This window comes from Notechis scutatus, chromosome 4 (genome assembly GCF_049901735.1).
Source record: "Notechis scutatus isolate UNSWTSFEM ecotype Mainland chromosome 4, rNotScu1.2, whole genome shotgun sequence".
In the NCBI taxonomy this organism is placed as follows: domain Eukaryota; kingdom Metazoa; phylum Chordata; class Lepidosauria; order Squamata; family Elapidae; genus Notechis; species Notechis scutatus.
This window is the reverse complement of record NC_142012.1, coordinates 88,594,717-88,620,489: the sequence shown is the minus strand read 5'-3', so window position 1 is coordinate 88,620,489 and position 25,773 is coordinate 88,594,717. Positions and strand designations below refer to the sequence as shown.

The window sequence follows — 25,773 nt, the reverse complement described above, 5'->3', positions numbered from 1 at the left end:
ACCCAAGCTCCAGCCCTTTCCTATGTGTGATAGATACAAAAGGGGTGGAGTTTACAATGCAACAGCACAACCTTGTTTTCATCATTTGCCCTCCCCAAACACCTCTGTTTATGTGCCTCCTGATCTCTTCCCTATTTTGTAATTGACAGGGTGTCACAAAGTTAATATGGTAGCCATAACCATATGATCAATCCCTGTGACCAAATATTTTGATCAAACATCAACAAGGGCAGGCCACATGGTTGCAGCTTCCATTATGACCGTTTTGACCACCTTCCTACCCCTTCCCACCCCTGCTTGCTCTGTAGAGAAGCAAAAGAAACAATAATATTGTACAATAGCGCAATTTAAAAGCTGCCTGGCTCTGATATGAAATCAATTAGAAACTATTTTAATGAAATAATTAATCAGCGAAGCTACAAATGAAAGATATTAAGGGAGAGGAGCTTAATGTGTTTTTTAACAAGTGGTAAAGTTTCTATTTTTCTAACAAAATTAAATTTATTTATTAAACTGTTATGTCACTTGCCTTCATCTTAGAAAAATGACATTATATTAAATTTAATTGAATAAATTATTAACAGAAATCAACCAGTAAATTGTGTAAGCAAATAAATGATTTGCCAAATCAGCTTGACCAAGCTGTAGAAAAATCATGAATTATTCCTACCAGACAAAGAGCTAGTTTGGTAAAGTGGTTAAAAATACCAGACTAAAAAAAACAGGAGACTGGAAATTCTAGTCCTGCCTTAGCCACAAGGCCAAGTGCCCTAGGACCAGTCAGTCTCTCAGCTTTAGGAAGCAAGTAATGGCAAATCACTTCTGGGGAAAAAAAAAAAAACCTTGCCAGAAAAACTGCTTATCCACAAAAAAGAACTTATCCACATATTAGACAGGAATCAACGCTCACTCAAGGGCATAAACAAGCAAATTAAAACTACTAAAAACTATAATTACTACAAAGTGATGGTTTCTTTTGAGATCTTCCAGATGATATTATTATGCAATAATTTTTGTTATTCATTTCATATTCAGGATCTAAATAAACATCTAAATAAACAACTCATCTACTTCTATTAGAGGGATTTAATTCTCCAAGTATTCCAACTGTACTGTTTTCCCTCTATTTCACTGTGTTTCATGGAATATGGTTACAAAGCGAAAATTTTCAATAATGGTGGTAATGCAACCTGAAGATAATCTGTGAGGTAGACCTGGAAGTGTCCTACTTCCCTTATGATTTCTCATTTTCCAGCTAGATGTCTTGCAGCCAGTTTCCATCCTGCTAGTTTATCTAGAACAAGGGTGGGCAATCATGACTTCTACTCTCCGAATTTTGCCAATCTTTCCCCGTGGTTTTTCAAGTGACAGTTCCTTCTGCATCCTCGGGTGTCCCACTTGGGCCCACCGATCTCTCCCCCAGCCATAGCTGTACTATATTCTGCTTTAAGACCCATCAGCCATGCAGTAACTTTGCTGCATCTGCGCTTCTTTAAGGGAAAGGCCTGAATGTAACATTCAGGCAAGCCAAACTGTCTTCAACCTGCAGACCAAATGGAAGCAGCAGATGGCAGTGGGGCTGGAGTTGCTGGCCAAAGTTGGGAATTACTCAGCTCTACAGAAGAGGGTCAGGCTAGGTGGGAGGGAGCTGTCCTGCTTCCGGCCCCTCTTTGCCACTTCAAAGGGCCCTTGGCTGGAGATGCCACGCAGCCGGTTGCCCCATCCAGCAACTGCTGTAATTCCCACCTGCCTCACTCGACCACCGGGAGGTGCATTTAGGTGTCCCACACAGTGAATTGCCCAAGGACAAACATCCTGCAGTGAATCAGCCAGGAAAAGGAGGTGGGGCAGGAATGCTAGTAGTTAGTCCATTGCCAGGGGAGGAGTGCCGGTGAAGGGCCCACCAAGCATAAACTCTGGTGGTGGGTTAGCTGTGGTGTGGCTCCGCAGAGAAGGGGGCATGGTAATATGGCAATATATCCTTGACCCCTATTGTTTCTATATTATTGCACACATATTACATCAGGAAAATCCCTGAAGTATAATGAAATACCATGGGTTTTTCATACCATGGGTAACATATAGACCAGTGGTTCCCAAAGTGGGCGGTACCGCCCCCTGGGGGCAGTGGGATGCCTTAGGGGGGCACTGAGAGGCAAGGGGGCCGGCAGGGGGGCGCTAAGAGGCAGCAGGGGGGGGGCACTGGAGGTGAGCGGCAGGGCACAATTCGGGGTGAGAAAAAATGCCGGTGCCGCCGCATTCAAGACAAGGCCCCACAGGATCATCCCATTGACTTGCACACTCTGGTGCAAGGAGCTCCACCCACGAACGCAGCGTTGGGAAAGGAGAGCAAGGCCATAGTGGCTTTGCTCTCCTTTTCAAACATCCCGCCGCCGTGTTCGCAGCATTGGGAATAGTGGCTTTGCTCTCCAGAGTGGCTTTGCTCTCCTTTTCAAATATCCTGCCGCCATGTTCAGGGCAGTGGGACGGCGCCCCGAACTCAGCGTTGGGAATAGGAGAGCAAAGCCAGAGTGGCTTTGCTCTCCTTTTCAAACATCTTCCCGCCGCCGTGTTCCACCCAATTGAGCCCCTTGCACCAGAGGCACCTGCCCAAGCAAGTCCGAACAGAGCAGTGCACAAAGTCAATGGGGTGAGCCTGAGAGAGGGAAGGAGAGAGGAAACAGAGAGAGAGAGAGAGAAAGAGAGAAGGAAGAAGAGAAAGAGAAAAGGGAAAGAAAGAAAAAGGGACAAAGAAAGAAGAGGGATGGAAGGGACAGAAAGAAAAAGAAATAAAGAAAAAGGGACAAGGAAAGAGGGGTGGGGTGAAAGGAAGGGACAGAAAGAAAAAGAAAGAAAGAGGGAGGGAGGGAGGGAGGAGAAAGATAATGAAATATCTATTCTAGTCCAATCACCTGCTCCAGCAGGGTTAGAAGGGTGTGTGTGTGTGTGTGTTCTCCTTGTAATTTACCAGTACATTTTGATTTTGCCTTCTTCAGAATTGGCACTGTAATACATTGGGGGAAAGTAATTTTTTAGGGTGGAGATCTGGTCCAATGGATCCTGTTTAAAGCCTCAATAAAATGTGAGAGCTTCCTGATAGTCTTGGCCATGTTTCATCCACAAAACCTTTAATTAATAGAAGCCAAAGATGTTTCAATATGCTGCCAAAGATGCTAGCAAAGATGTTTCAATATGGATAAGGGCCTCTAAACTAGGCCTCATTTCAATCTGATGCATCAGGTCTCTCTCTCTCTCTCTCTCTCTCTCCCCCTCCCCCTCCATCCCTCCATGCCCCCCCTTCTTTGTCCCTTTTTCTTTCTTTCCCTTTTCTCTTTCTTTTTTTCCTTCTCTCTTTTCTCTCTCCCTCTCTCCCCCTCCCTCCTCCATCCCTCCATGCCCCCCTTCTTTGTCCCTTTTTCTTTCTTTCCCTTTTCTCTTTCTTTTTTTCCTTCTCTCTTTTCTCTCTCTCTCTTTCCCTCTCCCAGGTTCACCCCATTGATTTGGTGCACCGCTCCGCTTGGACTTGCTTGGGCAGGTCCCTCCAGTGCAGCGGGCTCAATGGGGTGGACCTGCGGGGCCAGCACCTAGAACGCGGCAGTGCCGGCATGTTTGAAAAGTAGAGCAAAGCCAGAGGTTGGTAATTTTTGCTCCAAAGAATCACAAAAGCTTCTGGGTTGTGCACAAGAAGGGACACACATGTCAATGCAATTCAGCAACATAAAATAAAGAAATACAAATAAAACAAATCAACAAGAATCAGCAAAGCATCTCTGATTAGATTTTATTCACTAGAATCTAATCAGAGATGCTTTGCTGATTCTAGTCCAATGACCAGCTCCAGCAGGGTTGGAAGGGAGTATGTGTATATGTGTGTGCATGGCTGTCAAAACTCCAAAAACAGGTCAAGTAGTTCTGGGGAGGCCAGTCATAAATTAGAACACTTGCTAAGCAACCGGCCGTTAAGTGAGGACCACTTGTATTTGGTTTGCCAGTCACCAAACCACACTCACCCAGTCACGTGACCAGCAAGCCACACCACCAGTCACGTGACCAGCAAGCCACACCACCAGTCACGTGACCAGCAAGCCACACCACCAGTCATGTGACCAGCAAACCACGCCCACCCAGTCATGTGACCAGCAAGCCACACCCACCCAATCACATGACCAGCAAACCACACCCTCAAACTAGGCCATGCCCACAGAAATTTGAATCCCGCCCCTGGGTGGGGGGCATTGAGGATGAGTTTGTAGCACCAAGGGGGCGGTGGACTGAAAAAGTTTGGGAACCACTGATATAGACCTTTACCTGCCTAAGTCTTTTTAAAACAATGTAAATATTTATAGGCTTCCTAGGGGCATTTCAGTTTTGGGCTCGTTATCAGAGGTTTCAGGCATTAATTTTAATTTTGAAAGCTGTCAGCCTTTTAAAAACTACATTAGAGAAAAGACACATTTATGATACCCAATCATCAATATTTCACTGATGCAACAAATCCATCACTATTTTAATACATGGAAATACTATCAACTATATAATAATAATTTTCAAAGCTCAAAATTTCCAGAGTGAAAATATTCTAAAGAGTTAAAGATTGTGCAAGGGAGAAAGCCAAATGAGTAAACAGATGCTTGCAGGAAGGCACACAGGATATTGTATTAGATGGCTCCAACTCCAAAGAAATTAATTTTTCTAGACTTCATGGTTATCAAGGTAGTTAAAAATATGTCAGAAAGCCAGAAAATTAATGAAAACTACTCTGGTTGAGATAACATCAAAAGCAAAGTAATAAACATTGCAGAATAAATTGTACAAAATGAAAAAAAATATGCTTGGTTTGCAGAATAAATGTCAAAATACAGTTTATGACGTGCTTTCTCAGAGCCAAATATAATCGACCCCTGCAACTGGCATGTTCTTCTATAACTTGACCATAACTACATATCATCTTACTTCAGACACTTAGTTTTTAATTAAGTACATTTTAATTATTAAATTTTAATTACAATTTTAATTTAATTTAAACTAAATTGGTCTTCACTGCAGACATTTCTCACAATATTTTTGTTAATAATATACATACATTCAATTTAATTAATAATGTTAATATATTAGTTATGCAGAATCCGGACTCTTTTCTAATTTAACTTTAACTGGTTAATTTGGCAAATCATTTTCTTACCTTATTTCGGAAAATTAAGGCTGTAATTCCACCAACTAGTTCAATGAGCAAACAAAAGCCCAAAATGTACATAAACTGCAAAAGAAGGATTTTAAAAAAAATTACATAAAACTAGTACAACCCAAAAGTCTTAGCTCTGAAATGATGAATGTTTACTTTTACAGTATTTAATTAGAATAACTTTCAGAACAAGTAGAGATTAGTTTAGTGTATTTAAATTCTCACAGAGAATGTCTGCAGGGTATGGTCAAAAAGACAGGATGATGGCTGTAATGCAGGAGTCCCCAACCACCGGTCCGCGGACCGGTACCGGTCCAGGAACAAGTCCTACCGGGCCACTGGCTTGCTGGGCACCGCCATCTTTTTTTGATGAAAAGTGCTTCCGGTGAGCTTTTCCGGCTCAGAACGTTTCATCAAAAGATGGCGGAGCGCCGCTTTCCGGTTCATCAAAAGAAAGCGCTCGTGAAGAAAGCTCACGAAGCACGTTTATCAAAAGATGGCGCGCCAGCGCTTCCGGTGAGCTTTTCCGGTGAAGCTCACCGAAGCACGTTTATCAAAAAGATGGCGGCAGCGGTGAGCTTTCGGTAGAAACTCGCCTCACCGTGAATCATCGGAAGCACTTTTTCATCAAAAAGATGGCGGCGCCCAGCTAATGCCGGTACCGGGCCGCGCCATAAAAAAGGTTGGGGATACCGGGCCACGGCGTAAAAAGGTTGGGGATCACTGCTGTAATGTATGGCTGAAGCTCGACTTGGTTTCTATGTTCATCATGTGTGTTTGTGTGAGTCAGGCAGAGCTTTGATTGCACCACTACAGCCACTATTTTGACGTTTTTGTCCAAACATTGCCCACAGCCCTAGACTTTAGCCATGCCTTGGGGAAGGTTTTTGCTCTAAGTTACTCAGTTGAGAAAGCTGCAGGAGAAAAGTTACCCTTTTCCCAATCTCATATAGAAACACACTGTTCCAGGCAAAAAGTGAGATACCGTAACTTGCCACAGCCAGCTCACTGCAGATCAACTCGCCTCAGGACAATTATACAAATACAAGAGTTAAATTAAACGGAAACTGGCGATGCTGCAATGGTTGTAAGTGTGCAAAACAGTGACAGGTGTGGTCACATGATGACTCACGTAATGACCATGGCAATGAGTGACAGAAGTTCTGGTCCCAATTGTGGTCATAAGTCAAAAACTACCTTCATTTCTTGTTTGCAAGGAAATATCACTGCTGTTCCTCTTATTTTGTGTACAAATTCCCAACAAATTCTCAATTCTTATTTATAAAAAGGTTTTGCAAGTCCTGACAGTTTTCCTGTCTTGAACAGCAGCAGAATAGCAGCTCTGAATATATACACAAGAGTACAAACTATATTTATCAAGCCGAAACCCTTTGTCCTCCTTATCTCAATTTACCAACAATGTAGCTCTCTCAAAACCAGACTGATGATTTTTTTTTTTAAAGCACCCACCACAGGACATTCTGTTCTTGTGTTTCCTGAAAAGATGGGCTCCTTGGCGGCCTTTTTTAATATCCTAGCAATGAAATAATTGTATTTTGAAGGATTCTAAAGAAAACAGCCATTTCCTGTCACTCACTCAAGGTAAAACATATTTGGAAACAAACAGCAAAACAACAAAGATTGGGAAAAGCCTTCTCTCAAGAAATAAATGACAGGAAGTGGCATTATGTTGGAAATATAGATGAGTGGAATATTTGACATTTTTTAATAAGGATGATTTGTACATAGTACCGCAATTCCTTTACAGAGGTTTTATTGCTCTTATGTGGTAAAACACAAGGCTGATGGAAACCAGTGGATAAGGAACAACATCCATTCACCTTTTCCATCAAATTCTCTGCTCAATTTTTTTTCTAGATTCTAAACACTAATGTCTCAAAAAAGCTAAGTATGTTTTACATAATTACATATTCTCAAAACTATTACAAATTTAATTTTTAAACACCAGCTGCATCTAATTATGTACAACAGACTTTCCCAGGTTTGTACTACTTGATTACAAACATGTCTGATGATTACAATATGTATAAGATTGCAAAAATCACCACAAATTTGTTTCCACAGGTCAAAAGTTTCATAAGTACTAATCAGGTTTTTCCTTATGCCTGAAACATGTATTGAAACAACAAATTCTCATCCTATAATTTCCATTTCAAATTATGTCTTTATTAAAAGAGATTTCTGGATTTTTAAAATCATCATCATCATGCAGTTAATAAGGTTACTATTACACTTATTCAGTTCTAATTCTGATCTCAGCCACTAGGCTAACAAAATGTTAATAACAGTTCTAGTCATAAATGGTTAATTGGCACTATAACATAATTAAATTCAAAAATATTTCATTTAAATTTAAATTATCAATAAGAAAACAAATAATTTACATCAAAATAATTTTGTTAAGGAAGTGAACAAGATTTTAGCATGAAAGAATAAAAGACTCTTGCTCAGATTTGCTTAATTTCTACGAAAGATGTAGACCAGGGGTGTCAAACTATCAGCCCGTGGAACGGATGCCTCACACGCAGGCCACGCCCACCCTAGCCCCACGAATGTTGCAAAACGTCATGTGATGGCAACGTGACACAGTGAGTTTGACACCCGTGATCTAGACTGTCCAGTGTTTTGAATGGTCTTGACTTGTTTTTTTAACATTACATTATGCAAGCATATTTATCTATTTATTAAATTTATTTGCCACTCATCTCATTGTGGGGCTACTCTGAGCAGCTTACAACAGCAAAACATAAAATTATAAAAAAATCTACACATAACAATAGTAGAGCAATGAAACAATAAAATAAACAATGAAAATACAGCAATATGAATTAAAAGATGGGCAAAAAAGGAGCAGGACACGCAGGAGGGAGGCTGATTAAATATGGGTTAAATATTAATTAAGAATAAAGGCCTTTAAAGGCCTGCATTTTCTTAAATGAATCTTACTTTTGTACTCCATTTAACTATTTTTTTAAAAGCATTTTTTTTCCAGATCCCTATCAGGAGTCATATAAATTGCTTTACTGACAGACTGATATGAGTCATCCATGAGCCACTGAAATTTCTTTCTGCTACTTTTTGAAGGAAGTTATTAGACGAGTATTCTTAAAACTGTTTATAGACAGGAAAATGAAAGAGTTTTGGAAGGGTCAAGGAAAATAGACTTCTACGTAAATAAAAGTACTTACAGCTTTAAGAAGGTTTATATTGTCCCTCAGAGAAGCCAATACTCCGAGGAAGGACACAAGGAACATTACGATGCCCAAGAGAATCAGGATGATCGCTGGAGCTAAGAAGGCACTTTCAAGAGTTTTATATTTCTGTCTTTCAACTTCTGCATAAATGCCCACAGCTAAGACAAACGCCCCTAACAACTGCAACAGAAAAAAAAGGAGGGGGGAATGCCATATGCTTACAAATTACAAATTCTGTGCATTTCATTGATCACTAAGTACAGGACATTTGATAAGCATCACTAATCCAAAAAATGCAATTGGAATAGGTTAATTTACTTTTATTTTTTGCAAGCCTGCAATGCTCAAAAGGAACCAACTGCCAGATAGATCTCACCATTCCTGGCCAGCTGGGAATAAGGAGCACTCATCAACTTCCCTCAGATTTCTGCCAAAAAAAACCCAAATCCTTCCACCCTTTGCTTTGAAAAATAAGTTGTAGGAGAAGAGGCAGGGCCTGAGGGAGGGGGAGTCAAGAGAGAAATCAGTCTAGAGTCCTTGTGTTGTCACAAGCGTTGTCCAGTCCCCTCCTTGAATTCCATTAACTCCTATCTAGTGCCAATTTAATGCTGATTGTTACTTTACTAGATTCTTGCAGATAAGCCTGAGCAATAAATCTTAACTAGAATTTAACATGTGGTCTTGATTCTTTGTGTATGACAAACAAGCATTTTTTTTTAAACAAGTTTTATTTTCAAGACAAACAATATATAAATACACATAAACACAAAACATAAAAGCATAAAAAATCTCTTTTCTGAAAGTTGCTTAGTCCCGGGTTAAAACTCTTGGTACAGACACAAGTTCAGTTTCATATTCATTTTACATACCATTTCATATCTTATTAACATTTTCAATTTTCTATATAACTTCTCCTCTCCTTTAAATTTTCTCAAATTTTTTTTTTCCTCCTCTCAATTCATATCCTAATATTTATTATTCTTTGTCTGTTCTATTCCAGCCAATCATTTATTTTTCTTCTTTAAAAAAAAGAAGAAATACTTCTCCTGTACACTATATGGAGTATGATACCTTTATCTTTTTCCCTTATATTTATAGTACTTAATATAAAATACATAACATACATTGGGATTCTGTCTGGTACATTCTAAAATTATACTATATTATCAAAAATAATACAAATCTATTCATTAGTATTGATATTCATTCATATCTTAGATGTTTAACTCATTACTTTTCAATTAAATCACATGCTTTTATGAGAGCCCTATTTTCCATAATTATCCCCCCACATCACATATTATAGCTCAATATTTCGTTGAAATGTTCCTCCTTCTTCTACTTCAAATCTCATTTCACAAAAGATTTTGCTAGTATACCATGTTCTAATCATTAATTTTAACAATCATTTATATCTTAAACATTTTATCCATTTCAATTGAATATCATGCCTTTGTGGGAACACTTATGCTTTCCACGATTATTACCCCCCACATCACAATCTTGAATCATATTTCATTACAGTACTCTCTTTTTCTTAACAAAAATTTCACTTATTTATGTTAGATATTTTATCACATTTTAAGCTACATATTATTTCTAATTTTCTATAATTACTTCTAAATACAGATATAAAAATGCAATCTTATGTACCTTTCTAGAATCCCATTAACAATAAGATCTATCCATTACCTCTGAAAAACTTTTGTTTCTTAATATCTTGCTCCCCACCATTAGAGCTTCTCATCCCTTCCTTTCTCCCTTGCTTCTTTATTTATTTATTTATTTATTTGATTTGCCAATTGTTTACAAGATAATAAGTATAAGTGTATACATAGTTGTGAATACATGAAATGGGTACATATAAGAAAAATAAAAGAATAAGAGAAACAATAGGACAGGGACGGTAGGCACGTTGGTGTGCTTATGCACGCCCCCTACAGACCTCTTAGGAAAGGGGTGAGGTCAATAGTAGACAGTCTAAGGTTAAAGTTTTTGGGGTTTGGGGAAGAAACTACAGAGTCGGGTAGAGTATTCCAGACATTGACCACTCTATTGCTGAAGTCGTATTTCCTGCAATCAAGTTTGGTGCGGTTTACTTTGAGTTTGTATCTATTGTGTGCTCTTGTGTTGTTATGGTTGAAGCTGAAGTATTCACTGACAGGTAGGACATTGCAATGTATGATTTTATATACCATGCTTAAGTCAGACCGAAGACAGGCGTAATTCAAGGTTTTCTAGTTCTAGAATTTCAAGTCTGGTGGCATAAGGTATTCTACAACGAGTAGAGGAGTGGAGAACTCTTCTTGTGAAATATTTCTGGACTTTCTCAATTGTGCTAATATCAGATACGTAATGTGGGTTCCAGACTGATGAACTGTATTCGAGTATTGGTCTAGCAAATGTTTTGTATGCTCTGGTTAGTAGTGTGATATTACCAGAGAAAAAGCTACGTAGGATTAGGTTAACAACTCTTAATGCCTTTTTGGCTATGTAGTTGCAGTGGGCTCTAGCACTTAGATCATTAGAGGTGAGTATTCCAAGGTCCTTTACATAGCTTGGGTCATCAACAAGATCTTGACTATTCAGCTTGTATTTTATTTTCTGATTTTTTTGCCAATATGTAAGACAGAGCATTTATTTGTTGAGATTTGAAGTTGCCATTTGTTTGACCATTCTGATACATAGTCAAGATCTTTTTGTAGGGTAGCAGTATTGTCTGTGGTATTGAACAGCTTTACATCATCAGCGAAGAGAACGCAATTGCTCTTGATATGATCACAGAGGTCGTTTATGTAGAGTATGAAGAGAGTTGGTCCTAGAACACTGCCTTGGGGGACACCACTATTGACAGGTACTGGATTTGATAGGACGCTCCCGATTTTGACCATTTGTTGTCTGTTTGACAAGAATGCTTCTATCCAGTTATTCAGTTGTCCAGAGATACCATAGGATTTTATTTTTAGGAGTAGTTTGTCGTGTACCACTGAATCAAAGGCTTTACAGAAGTCTATGTAGATTGCGTCTATTGCTTTGCCCTGGTCGAGTTGTGTCGTCCATATGTTTTTGCAGTGTAAGAGTTGTAGATTACAGGATAGTTTTTTTCTGAAACCAAATTGTTTATTGGAGAGTAGGTTATTTGTCTCTAAGTGGAGGATGATGAATTGGTTAATAATAGATTCCATGACTTTACAGGTGACGCAGCATAAGGAGATTGGCCTGTAATTTTCAACTAGGCTTGGGTCTCCCTTTTTGAAGATGGGGATGACTGTGGCTTGTGACCATAGGTTAGGCAAGGAGCTGGTCCTGAAAGATTTTTCAAAGATTATGCTTAGAGGTTTGGCTATGGCAGTGGATAGCTTTCTTAAGAAGTAGGCACATATTCCATCCGGTCCAATAGATAGAGATGGTTTTAGATTGCGTAGTGATTTTTCAACATTGTCTTCTGTGAAATCGATATGTATTAGATCATTATTGTTATCTGTGGTACGGCTAGGAAATACTGGGCATGATCCATTTCTGTTTACAAATACTGAGCCAAAGAATGTGTTAAAGATGTTGGCTTTAGTGGTGTCGTCGTTGCAGTCTTTACCATCAGGTCCTATCAAGGGAGGGATGGACCTTGAGTCTTTTAGTTTGTTGTTTACAAAATTGTAAAAAGCACGGGTGGAATTGGTGCTTAGAAGGTTTTCCTCTTGTTTAATGTGATAATTGGTGCATTCGGTCTTTATCTGGTGGCATAAATTTTTGTATCGGTTTTTGAAATTGGTAACGTGACCAGATTTGTTTTTCCTCCAGAGTGATCTCTTTTTGGATTGAAGTTTCCTTATTGATATGGGTAATCTGCTTTTTTTGTTTTGTTTTGGGAGTTGTTGTTGGTACATATAGTTTGATGACTCTTTTGACTTCAAGTAAAAATATGTTGTAATGGTCTTCAACAGTATTGCATCCAGTGAATAGAGATTGCCAATCCAGGGATGAGAGATCGTTTTCTATAAGATCATAGTTGCCTTTTTTGAAGTTACAATTGGGGATTACATCATTGTGGTGATTTTTGTGTGGACGTATGTTGAGACAAAAGTCAATCATATTGTGGTCACTACTGGAAAAGGGTTCTTTAGTTTGTATTCCGTAAATTAAATTCAAACTATTGCAGAAGATGAGATCGAGGCAGTTGTTTAGTCTAGTGTTGTTGGTTACTAGTTGTTCCAGTCCCAGATTTGTAATAGCATTGTAGAAGGTTGTGTGTATGATTTCAGTTGTACAATCATTTAGGGTCCAGTCAATATGAGGTAGATTGAAATCACCAAGAAAGATAAAAGGGTATGGGCAGGATGCAGCCCATGTTAGTAATGTATTTAGCTTGTTTACATGTTCGATGTCATAATCAGGTGCTCTGTAACATAGTAAGAATCGAATTGTGATATTTAAGGATAGTTCACAGATGATGGTCTCAGGAAGAGCAAGCTCCTGGGTAACTTGGATATTTTTTAGATGTAAGGATTTTTTATAGAATATAGCAACACCACCTCCTCGACGATTTTCACGATCTGATCGGTAAAGATGATAGTCTCTTACTGTGGTAATGGAGTCGGGGAGACATGCATTGAGCCATGTTTCACAGACAAATATAATGTCGAAGTTAGCCATATTTAGGAGGATGAGAAATTCAGGTATTTTATTCACGAGGCTTCTTGCATTGAGTAGTTTGCATTTAAGGCCGGCAGTAGTTGGAGTTGAGGTAGTTGGGGGCGTGCGTGCCTAGTCTTGGGTGATGCTTCTTCTCCTTGTCCTCTTTAACCCCTTGTCTCTCCACCTCCCTTTTATTCTGCTTTCCCCCTTTCTGTTGTTTCTTAACATAATGTCCCTTTTTCACCTTATTCTTCTCTTTTTGGGCTGTTTTTTCAAATCTTAAAGACCTCTTTTCCTTTTTCTCTTGCTTTTTCCCGTCTCCAAAGTTCTTTTTTCATCAAAGATGGCTTCTTCTTCTTCTTTGTCCCCATCATCCTCATTCTGCTTCGCATAAATATAAACCGCCATTTCTAAGTATTGAAAAATAGTGCCAAGTCCATCTTCCCCTCCTTGTTTTTCTCTTTCATATTTTTGATATATAAGTTCCAATCCATCCACAGATGATGCCATTGTGTAGAGAAAAAGTTTTTCCAAACAACCACCCAGATGATTTAATCAGAAATAATTTCCAAAGGTTCCAAAATCACCAAACAATCCAAACAGACTGTTACTTTTAAATACCTTCTTCTTCTTCACTTTTTCTTTCTGAGGTTAAAGTAATCACAAATCCTTTTCAAATATATTTTTGGAAGTTTTTAAACTCTTTGCAATTCTAGGCAATCTTCTCCTTATTTTCAAATTTTGCTCTGATTTTTTTTTCACTCTCCCTTCCCACTCACAGCCAAAAGATTCCCCCCGCTGTCACTTTAGGAAGGAGAGTAGAACAAAGAAAAAAAAACTTTCCCCTTTAGGGTATTCGCAGCTTATGGCTCTCACAAAGAACAATATATCCTTAACAGCTTTCAAGGTTCCAAATCACTTTCTCCCGTCTTGTCCCGGTTAAAAGCACCTTTCACTTTCTCCAGCTTTCTCCCTCCTGCACTTGCTTACCCGGCTGCAGCTTTCTTCGTGGCGGCCATTACTGACCGCCATTCCTCCGCCTCGGGAAAAGGGAGTTTAGCCGGCTGGGGAGGGGTTTGCGACACCCCCAAACCCCTTGCCGGATCCCCCTATCTTCAGCTGCCTCTACGGGGCAGCTATATCCCCCAGATCCAAATGGATCGGGGGAACCTTGGCAGCAAACGCAGCAGGAATCGCGCGGTCGCAAATCCCTGCCGCCGCCGAAGGCTAGCAAACCGGAAACCCCAACCTCAAACAAGCATTTTGAAGCTTGTTTACGATGACAAGTATCTCCTATCCTCTTCATTGTGGTCTTTTTTACCCAGTCCGGATTTCCCCAGTTTCCAGGCTTGGATACTGGGATCCAGAACGTGGTGATACAGGCAGTCCTCAACTTACAACCATTCGACTATTCGAAGTTACAGTGGCACTGAAAAAGTTACTTTTCACATTTATGACCATTGCAGTATCCCCATGGTCACATGATTAACATTTGGATGCTTGGAAACTGGCATGTATTTTATGATCATTGCTGTGTCCTGGGTGATCATCATTGAAACCTTCTGACTTAACAACTACAGTGATTCATTTAACAACTCTGGCAAGAAAGGTCATAAAATGAGGCAAAACTCACTTCACAACAGCCTTGCTTAGCAACAGAAATTTTGGACTCAGTTGTGGTCGTAAGTCAAGGACTACCTGCAGTCTAGCATCCACTCTAATGACCACCTGGGCTACACAGTGGCAACACAACTTTTGCATGGACACTTACTACCTGCAAATTGTTTTCCTTGTTTTCACACCTTGTTAATTAAGCAAGATGGAGCTGGTGCAAAGTATGACACCCATGCCAAGTGAGTCAGCTGATCAGTGAGGGGCATTATAGCTGCACCTCAGCTGAAAGAGATCTGACTCATGTTATTACCTCATGTTCCCTAGTATATACTTATGCAAACAGGTATCAATCTAGCTTAGTTTCTATCTCGAAGAACCATACTATGCAAGGAAGACTCCATGTTTCTACATATCGACATATGTAAGGAGGAGAAAGGCTTAGTAGACTTACCCAACTGAAAATAAGAGGAAATAGATCCAAAGAAAAGAAATATGTTGGCATGTAATGTTTCTTGAAAAAGCATGAAGCAACTCTTCCGCCTCTGGTTAATTGTTATTTGATATCCCACTGAAGATAATCTCTATTGTTAAGAGATTACAGGAATGCAGGAATGAAATGTAATCTATAGTAGATATGTATTTTTATATATTGTGTACTTTATAGTTTTTTCAAAACCCTAAACTTCTTTCCATTTATTTCCATTTTATTTATTTAAAAACAATTAAAGAGGTTTCAACTGATCTATACTACGTATATCTCATGATTTAAAAATTAGATTCACACTGCACTTATTAACTATGATTCCTAATTTAATTTGCCAACTCTGCGGGTCACAGGTCATCTAATAGTGAATTATAAAGGATCAGAGGAAAATTTGAATTGTAAGGATTGTGATTAGATCACAAAGCAATTACTGGCAGCTGGATTACAGAACTATTGAGCAGACTGATTTTTTCAAAGTAGAGTTCATCTGATTCCCAACTCAAATTCAGCAATGAATTCAGCAATTGAACAGAATTCAAGAGGAATGTGGAAATCCAGAGGAAATTCCATGTTATTGCTGTTGACTTGAAAGATGGGAACAGAGGTTGTATTTGCTGCATTCTGAATCAAAAGATGCATGACATCATTGAAAGACACATACCTTATGCCACCAGACTTGAAATTCTAGACCTAGAAAACCTAGAACGATGCCGTCTTTGGTCCGATCTAAGTATAGTATATAAAATCATACATTGCAATGTCCTACCGGTCAATGAATACTTCAGTTTCAACCATAACAAGAGCACACAACAGATACGAACTCAAGGTTAACCGCACCAAACTTGATTGCAGGAAATACGACTTCAGCAACAGAGTGGTCATTGTCTGGAATACTCTACCTGACTCTGTGGTTTCTTCCCCAAACCCCAAAAACTTTAACCTTAGACTGTCTACTATTCCTAAGAGGTCTATAGGGGGTGTGCATAAGCGCACCAACGTGCCTACCATCCCTGTCCTATTGTTTCTTTTATTTTTCTTATATGTATTCATTTCATGTATTCATGACTTATTATCTTGTAAGCGATTGACAAATAAAATAAATAAAATAAAATAAATAAAATAAGTTTTTCAAACAATTGAGCCTAATACTGCATACTGGAAATACGTACTCTTACACAATCATAAACAGTAGGGTACTAGCTGGGTTTGTAAAATTTGGAAATGTCACTGGAAGGTTGGACCAATTGAACCAGTAACATTTATTTCGTTAATAATCAGCAAAACCAAGACAGAGCTCTTAAACAAAATGCAATAATTAGTCTTATTCCTCTTCCTCTTACAAACTCTACACAGCTAATCTAACATGCCCTGAAGTAGTTTAAATACAAGAAGCACTCAACCAACTACTCTTCGCCCAGTTAGAAATGTGATATAGTAAGGAAGTAAGTCAATACATGTTTACTCAAGAGAAAAAAAATGAAATGTGAGTTTCAAGAAAGCTGGTAAACTTTTTATAAGTGTCTTAAGCATGTTTGCACTGTGAGCATAAACTCTTGTCTAAAAAGATCTACATCTAAGTCCATAAATATACTCATAGCCAAAAGAAAATTAATACAATAAACTAACAAAGAACTCTATTTAGATGAGCACAAACATATTGCAGCAACCCTAAACAGCAGAAAAAGGAAACAGATCATCTATGCAATATATTCCAACAAAATGGATATCCAACCAATTTCATCAAAAAGTGCCTGATATAGTACAACCAACAAAAGCAGTTAAAAGGATAACACTGTCATATATCAAAAACATATCAGAAACCACCAACTGATTATAAAAATCAGTGTAGCACACAAACCAACTAAAGACTTCCAAAACATCCTAAGTAAACCAAAAGAGCCAGCAGCCCCAGAAGAAAAAACAGGAGTCCTCTACAACAGGGGTCTCCAACCTTGGCCGCTTGAAGACTTGTGGACTTCAACTCCCAGAATTCCTCAGCCAGCTTTGCTGAGTTCTGTAGGGGGCATGCATAAGCTTTGCTGGCTGAGGAATTCTGGGAGTTGAAGTCCACAAGTCTTCAAGCGGCCAAGGTTGGAGACCCCTGCTCTACAACATACAGTGTAAAGACTACAAGAGCCACTATGTAGGGCAAACAGACAGAAGGGTAGTATAACGCATCCATAAACATCAACCAGTAGTCAGAAGATATGATGAAAACCGCTTTAATTTCAAAACATATGCACCAACTTAACAACAGTTTCAACTGGGAAACTGTGACTATTCTAGACCAAATAAAGTCCAAAAACAGAAGCCTGGCACTCTGACAATTTGGACATCAACAGATACATAAACATCAACAATGCCTATATACTGTGCAAAAGAGACAATAAGCCAAAAAGGGAACAAAAGGACCATAACACTTCTCCATCAGCAGTCAACACCCAGATTATATTAACCTAATATAATGACAGAATATCAGAATTATAAGGGATTTTGGAGGGCTTCTAGTCCAACCTATTCAAGCAGGACACTCTATACCAAGGCTGTCAAACTCCCATCCCACAGGCCGGATGCGTCACGCGCTGGTCACACTCACGCCGTTTAGCGAAGGGGGAAAAAGTCCTGATAAATCATGTGACGCCACCGTGACATGAGTTTGACACCCCTGCTCTATACCATTTCAACAAATGACTGTCCAATCTCTTCTTAACAATCTCCAACAATGGAGCACCCACAGCTTCTGGAAGCACTAGTTAAATGTTCCTATTGTCGGGAAATTTCTCCTTAATTCTGTATCAGTTCTCTCCTTGAGTAGTTTCCACCCAGTGCTTCTTTTCCTGCCTTCAGGTTCTTTGGAGAATAGATTGATCCCCTCATCCTTGTGGCTCCCTCAAATATTGGAACATTACTATCACGTCACCCTTAGTTCTTTTTTTCCCTAGACATACCCAATTCTCTCAATCACTCTTCATATGTTTGAGCCTCCAGCCCCGGAATCATCTTTGTTGTTCTTCTCTGCACTTTTTCTAGAGTCTCAACATCTTTTTTATATCATGGTGACCAAAAACTGGACACAATATTCTAATTGTGGTCTTACTAAGGTGATACTAACACTTCACATGATCTTGATTCTATCACTCTGTTAATGCAACATAGGACTGCATTCGATTTTTTGGCAGCTGCAACACATTGCTGGCTCATAATTAATTGACTGTCCACTAGAACTCCTAGATCCCTCTCCCAGTTACTGCTATTCTCTACCTGTGTATTTGGTTTTTCTTACCGAAGAATAAAAGCTAATTTTTTCTCACCTTGAATTTTATTTTGTTAGATAGCGTCCAGTGTTCTATTCTGTTGAAATTCTTCTGGATCTTGACCTTATCTTCTGAGATGTTGGCTATTCCCACCAGCTTGATGTAATCTGCAAATTTGATGAGGTTCCCTTCTATCCCCTTGAAGAGTATTGGGGCTAGGACAGTACCTTGGGGTACCTCACTGCATACTTCCCTCCCTGTAGATGTAGTTTCATTGAGGACTTCAAGTTCAGTGCAGTTTGTCAGCCAGTTACAAATCCATCAATGCTGTCTAGTCCACATTTTTCTATCTGATTATGAAGATTATCATCAGACCAACAAAAAAGAAATAAAAAATACCCCAATCACAGACCTGCCAAAGAACCTAACAGTAAACAGCCCAACCAAAGAACTACTATACCCATCAAACACTGACAGGCCAAGCCACTGAAATGTAAATTGGGAGCAAACCCCACTCCTTACTAGCACTGATGATATTACCTAGTTTGGGTAATGAAACATCTGCAAGAAAACAATCAAGAGACCACCTAGAACCCCTCATTTCAACTCTGAGCTACAAATATTCTCCTTAATTGGAACTGAGAATCATAGAATCATAAAAAGGCAGGTTTCTATAAATGCTCAATGAACAAGTAGACTGCATGGAACGGAAAACATAAAATATTTACAATATGTTTAAAGAGAGCTTCATTTTGAGAAGCAGAATGCATAATACAGCTGATTTACTACTGATGTGTTGTTCTTGTGGTTTTTATCATGTTCATTTATTGTATTGCTGCATTTATCATTTTAGCTTGCTGTGTAGATTCTTCTAAGCTGGGTGGATTATAAAAGTTGTGAAGTTAAATAAATAAAAATGAAACCTATGCAGAGTAAAGAAATTTCCTTTAATAGTACAGAAAACAAATCTTAAAGGAAAATATTTCAAGAAAAGAAATATGGAAGAATCTATGTCCATGTCTCACTTTCAAATATATTAAAAGACTCTAGAACAATTCAAGATATCAAGAAATAACAACAGGTGTTATCAAGCATGTTTCCACATTAATTCAGAGTTAGAGTCACATATGCTGCTTTCAGGACTTGCTACAAATTTTGTTTCGTTTTCAATACTGAAAAGGATCTGATTCAAACTGTTATTCCAATGGGAAGAGATGAAAAGCTTTTAACTTCCTTATTTGGAGAGGAAAGTGCAGTCATATACAGTATGAACTTCAATTAATTTTTCATGCTGCTCATATAGTTCTCCGTTGAATACAGAACAGTGGATGTATTTTCACTAGGTAAACCATGAATGACAATTCCCAATGGTATTGAAATGTTGTTTTCTAAATAATTTATTCTAGAATTCCAGGATTTCCACTACCAACATGCCATTTTGAAACTACTTCAGCTATTCTACTTATTATTTTTTTGAAGAACAAAAGTAATGTATTTCTTGTATGCTTATTGTATTCTACTTGGTTGTCGTTAAGAATTGGGCAGCCTACAAGCTTAATAAATTATTATGGTTGTTTAGGTATAAAAATAAGTAATCTCTCTGCAAATGAACATTATTATTTTAAAAAAGTTCATAAATACCTATTATGATTTTGTGAAAGGGAATAAAGCAACTAAACATTTTTGAGTATAATATTCTATTTACAGCCCTTCAAGGCACTTCCTTTCTAATTAATATATCTTCGCAAGTATCAAGAATATTTGAAAAATATATAGTGAAGTGTATTTCTTAAAAATATATTTAAAACATGTTATGTTTCATATGATGAGTTTTTCTTTCAATTAAAGCGCCTTTTAAAATCCTATATTGTTGTGAATATGAAATGAGTTCATATACAATAGTCCCAGCTTTATCATTCTGATATTTAAATTTTGAAATGAGGGTCATATTCATAAACATATATTTTTCCCACCACAAACTTGATTGACTACACAAAGATGAAAATTTATTCATCTGAAAGTTTAACTAGTTTAACATGAGTTTACTAAACAGAAGATGGACATAACCTCCTTTTAAAAAAATTAATATGTTTACTTTTTACAAACAAGCTTTAGGTTCTTACTCTAAGGCAGTGTTTCTTAAACAATTGTCAGAGGAGACCTAGGAATAACAGATAATCAGCATTGGAAGGGACCTTATAGGTCATCTAGTCCAACCCCCCACCCAAGCAGGAGACCCTACACCATTTCTGACAAATGGCAGTCCAATCTCTTCTTGAAAGTCTCAAGTGATGATGCTCCCACAACTTCCGAGGGCAACTTCTGTTCCATTGGTTGATTGTTCTCACTGTCAGAAAATTTCTCCTTATTTCCAGGTTGAATCTCTCCTTGTTCAGTTTCCATCCAATCTTCCAAGACCCTCTGAGGGGTCCATGAAGTCAAAAGTATTTGCCAGATATTGAAGATATTGGCAAAAATTTAAAACAATGTAACTCCACATTATTTTTTTATTTATTAACAATATATTTTTTCATGAAAAATATTGTAATTTTTCATGAGTAAATTTCTAAGAAAGCACCACTTTTAATTTTAATACAGTAAATATCAATAAACATAACTTAGACAAATAAAAGCTCTTTTGGAGTCCTCCGTAATTGTTAAAAATGGGAAAGGGTCCTGAGAACAAAGCATTTAAGAAAAAACTGCTCTAAAAAGAAAAGGAGTGTTAAATTGCAGTTTTACAAAGCTGGAAAACTGTGAGTTCTAATCCTTCATCTAGGTCAGTCACTCTCTCAGCCCTAGGAAGCACGTGCAAGAATTGCTTCTGAAAATGTCAAAAAAATTGCATGAACTAATCTCTGTAATCCGCAGGAGTCAGTGTTGACTGATCAACATAAGAAGACGTAGCTTAGTTTCATTAACTACTTCATAAATCACAATACACATAGCCAAAAACACTCAATCCACTGTCAGCTATGTTTTAATAATATTTACACATGACAGTTAATATTATATGTATTTGATGGTTAATTAATCAAAAATGCACAATATTCATTACAATTGTGCAAAAAGCAAAAAGCATATAAACAGCTTTAAGTTGCAACTATATTGGAAAATATGGCACTACACAGAGGGAAAAGAATGTGGGAGTAATGATATTTGAACTGTATTTCTCATCACACAAGTTGGGAGTTTCTACAATCACAATAACAAGTCTTATCAAAATATATTTTATTCATGAATATTCATAAATATTTGTTTGTGTCAATGACATCAGCAACGTGCAAAGTGTACTAGCATCAGTACTAGCTCACAAATCGTTCCCTCCAAAATTTATCTATATTCAGCTCAAGGAGAAAAATAGGAGATGGGGAAAAAGAGTATTAAATCCAAACAAATTAGTAATATGCGGTATTTTATGATGTAGTTTAAACATCAAAGGATCTACATGACTAATTGTTCCCCATTTTACATTTGCCTCCCAACTTATATATCTCTGAAATTTATGTGGCTACCCAATGACTCTGGGTAAGAAAACAAAAGAAAACAGAAATTAATAATAATAAGCAACCAGATATCAAATTTCTGTTACATCTGCCCCAATGACTGGGAGAGAATCATAATTTTGCCCTTTTCTAAAAGCCAATGGGATTAGGGAAGTGAGGGGAGATCATTTCAGAAACTAGGTTGGATAAAGGAAAAGGCTGAGCTACTGGGTCCTGCCAGATGACCTTGCTCCAAGGAAGTGACCCCAAACTTGCCCATCCATGCGGGGCAGGCAGATGCCACTGAAGAGTGGTGGTCCCACAAACGTAAGTCTTTACTCCATGTAGGGTTTTATATGTGACAACCAGCACTTGGAATTGTACCCAGAAGCTTACTAAGATCACTGGTCCTACACAGATGGACAAAGATGCATCCCCTGCTGCATTCTGTATCAACTGAAGCTTCCAGATGCTTTTCAAGGGCAGCTTAATGCAGACCACAATGCAGTTATCCAAATGATGGATTACTAATGAGTGACAGCAAGCAGAAACTCTCCATCCAGGAAGGGGAGCAACTGGTATTGAGCATAAGGCTCTTGTTGCCCAATGCTACCACCTGCCACTCAAGCAGGTTTTTTAAGTACATTCCCCAAAAGATGTATTTTATTTATACGAATACATACATACATACATACATACATACATACATACATACATGCATGCATGCAGGCAGGCAGACAGACACAGACAGACAGACACACACACTATATTTTTATTATTTGTCATAACATAAATTATAAATTAATAATTTATTCTTTTATTATTTTAACATTATTTTAAAAGTATGCCTAATTTGATTTGCTTAATTTTTAAAAACAATAATCTTTTTAAATTAACCATCTGAAAGACATACCCATACTTAGCTTTTATTATACAAAATATAAAGGCTGTAGGTCTTTTTAAAGAAATACGTTTAAAAAAAAAAAGAGTCGTCCTTTTGCCCCAAGTAGGACATTTATGCTCCTCATTTCTCCCTGAGAGTAAAATCTGGTTGATAACTTGTCTATAGAATACCTGTTCCTGTATTGGACCATAAAGAAAAATAACTATTTAAATGAATTAAATGATAGCGCGGCAACATTTTTTGATGCTGATTAGGAACAACTCAACTCAGAATCCATCTTTATTAACTAACACAATGCAATTACAATTGGGGGTAAAGACGAAACTAAAATTATTTAAAACACACGACGGAGAGTAAATAGGAATTCCCTTTGGGAAAATAACGGGGCTCCTTGACAAGGGCCACCGTCCCGTTAAAGTCTCTTCGTGAAGTGCCCCAGGCGAGCCAAAGGGGACTTTGCTTCAGCCTCACAACCTCCTCTATTTGCAGGGACGTTATTGCGCTTTCAACCCCGACCGGGCGCGGCCGCCTCCGACCGGGGATTTCGAGCGGAGACCGCGCGAGCCATGCTCGGCCTCCCCTCCGCTCACAAAGGTCGCCAAACTGCGCGGAAACTCGGGGCCACCCGACCGCCTCCTCCGCAGGCAAACTCCCGCAGCCTCCCCAATAAGCCCAACTTTCAACCCGGAGAGCCGCGTTTCCCTCAGGAAAGTCTCCGCCTCTCCGAAACAACCACCTGTGTGGCCCTCCCGGGTCTGGAAGCGGCGCCTTTCCCCGAGCATCCCTCGCGCGCTTGGGGGCAGCGAGGCGAGCGCGGCGGTCGGGGACTCCCACGGCCCCCTTCAGGCTCCCGTCCGCTTTCCGCCCTTTCCAGCCGGTCCGGGCTCCCGTGGCCTCCCGACTCCCGGGACGCCTATAGGCAAGCGGCCGTCGCCGCTGCCGCAGCTTCTCGCACTCACTCACCCAAAAGACGGTGGAGTAAGCGACGAGCGTGAACTTGAGGCAGAGGTAGGGGAAGCGCGCGCAGTAGCGAACCTCCTCCGAGTCTCCCTGCGCCGCCATTGCCCCCGGCCGCCGCCGCCACCTGCGACTCTCCGTGCCAGCCAGCCCAGAGGCAGCGACACTGGGCGGCGTAGGTGGCGGCAGCGGCGGCTCCTCATGGAAGCGGCTCGCCTGCGCCAGCCGGCCTGCGTGGCCGAGCGCGGCAGAGCAGCAGCCGAGAGGAGGGAATGGGCGCGCCCTGCTTGGGCTGGAAGGCTTAGAAAGCCGGCCTGGCGTCTTGCGGCGGCTGGAAACGACGCCCTGAGCGGAGGTCCGCGGATCTCCTCATGTCGCCGGAAAGGAAGCGCTTCAGATAAAGTCTGGGCTAGGCCTGACTGAATTCCCACTTCCCAAAGGCGGCCGAGCTCTTTTGGAGTCCTTAGAATAACTTTAATGGAATGGACACCAATCGGCAAGTGGAGTGACTATATATATTCTAGATTTCTTTCCTCCAGTTAGTAGAAATGGATGGGTAACATTTAATAGGAAGGTCAGATGACTGCCCAAGAAAAACTTCAAGTCTTCAAAGAAAAACAAGGAAGCCAGTTGCCTCTTGAAAAAGCACCTTTGGGATAATCAAACTAATCACTTAGCAGAGTGAGCTCCCGTTACTTGCCCTAGCTTCTGCCAACCTAGCAGTTCGAAAGCACGTAAAAATGCAAGTAGAAAAATAGGGACCATTTTGGTGGGAAGGTAGTAGCGTTCGGTGCACGCCTTCGGCATTTAGTACTTGCCCGCCACATGACCACGGACAGCGCTGGCTCTTCAGCTTTGTAATGGTGATGAGCACCCCCCCCAAACAAGGGGGGAAAACCAGGCCCCGGGGGCACACCCCCCCCCGCGGGGGGCCCACCCCCCCCCCCCCCAAAAAAAAAAAAACACCCCGCGCGGCCCCCCCCCCCCCCCCCCCCAAAAACAAAAAAAAAAAAAAAAAAAAAAAAAAAACAAAAAAAAAAAAAAAAAAAAAAAAAAAAAAAAAAAAAAAAAAAAAAAAAAAAAAAAAAACCACAAAAAAACACACCCAACACACCCCCCCCCCCCCAAACACCCCCCCCCCCCCCCACCCCCCCCCCCCCCCCCCCCCCCAAAACAAACCAAACACAAAACAAAAAAAAAACCAAAAAAAAAAAACAAACGCCAGAAAAACAAAACCCAAAACCCCCCCCCCCCCCCCCCCCCCCCCCCCCCCCCCCCCCCCCCCCCCCCCCCCCCCCCCCCCCCCCCCCCCCCCCCCCCCCCCCCCCCCCCCCCCCCCCCCCCCCCCCCCCCCCCCCCCCCCCCCCCCCCCCCCCCCCCCCCCCCCCCCCCCCCCCCCCCCCCCCCCCCCCCCCCCCCCCCCCCCCCCCCCCCCCCCCCCCCCCCCCCCCCCCCCCCCCCCCCCCCCCCCCCCCCCCCCCCCCCCCCCCCCCCCCCCCCCCCCCCCCCCCCCCCCCCCCCCCCCCCCCCCCCCCCCCCCCCCCCCCCCCCCCCCCCCCCCCCCCCCCCCCCCCCCCCCCCCCCCCCCCCCCCCCCCCCCCCCCCCCCCCCCCCCCCCCCCCCCCCCCCCCCCCCCCCCCCCCCCCCCCCCCCCCCCCCCCCCCCCCCCCCCCCCCCCCCCCCCCCCCCCGCCTAGAGTCATAGAATCATAGAGTTGGAAGGTCCCTTGGAGGTCATCTAGTCCAACCCCCTGCTCGAGCAGGAGATCTGCCTAGGATCGAACTCACAGCCTCTCGATTGTGAGGCGAGAACTCCGGAACGCCAAAGTATGTGCAGGAAACCTTTAACCGAACTCATTTGGAGTCCTTAGAATAACTTTAATGGAATGGACACCAATCGGCATACATTAACCTGAAATTTCTTTGCATACAGCTCTCAACTGCTCATCTTTTAAGAGTGAACTCTTAGGTACACGGAAGAGCACACTTGTCTTAAAATTTCAAAGAAATGTTCTGTTTTTTCTTCGAAGACTTTTCGCTTCTCATC

At 40.6% G+C, this 25,773-nt stretch overlaps 2 protein-coding genes across 3 annotated transcripts in view; both read right to left on the bottom strand.

Annotated features, from left to right (window-relative positions):
- Nucleotides 1-23,886, bottom strand: part of TSPAN15 (tetraspanin 15) — a 40,958-nt gene extending 17,072 nt beyond the window's left edge. The window contains exons 1-3 of the mRNA XM_026672826.2: nucleotides 23,734-23,886; nucleotides 8,392-8,577; nucleotides 5,183-5,257 (exon numbers count right to left, since the gene is read on the bottom strand). Coding sequence (XP_026528611.2) covers nucleotides 5,183-5,257; nucleotides 8,392-8,577; nucleotides 23,734-23,832 — 360 coding nt within the window. The 5' untranslated portion in view covers nucleotides 23,833-23,886. The remainder of the gene's footprint in view (nucleotides 1-5,182; nucleotides 5,258-8,391; nucleotides 8,578-23,733) is intronic.
- Nucleotides 1-25,773, bottom strand: part of FAM241B (family with sequence similarity 241 member B) — a 223,850-nt gene that overhangs the window by 120,092 nt on the left and 77,985 nt on the right. The window lies entirely within an intron of this gene.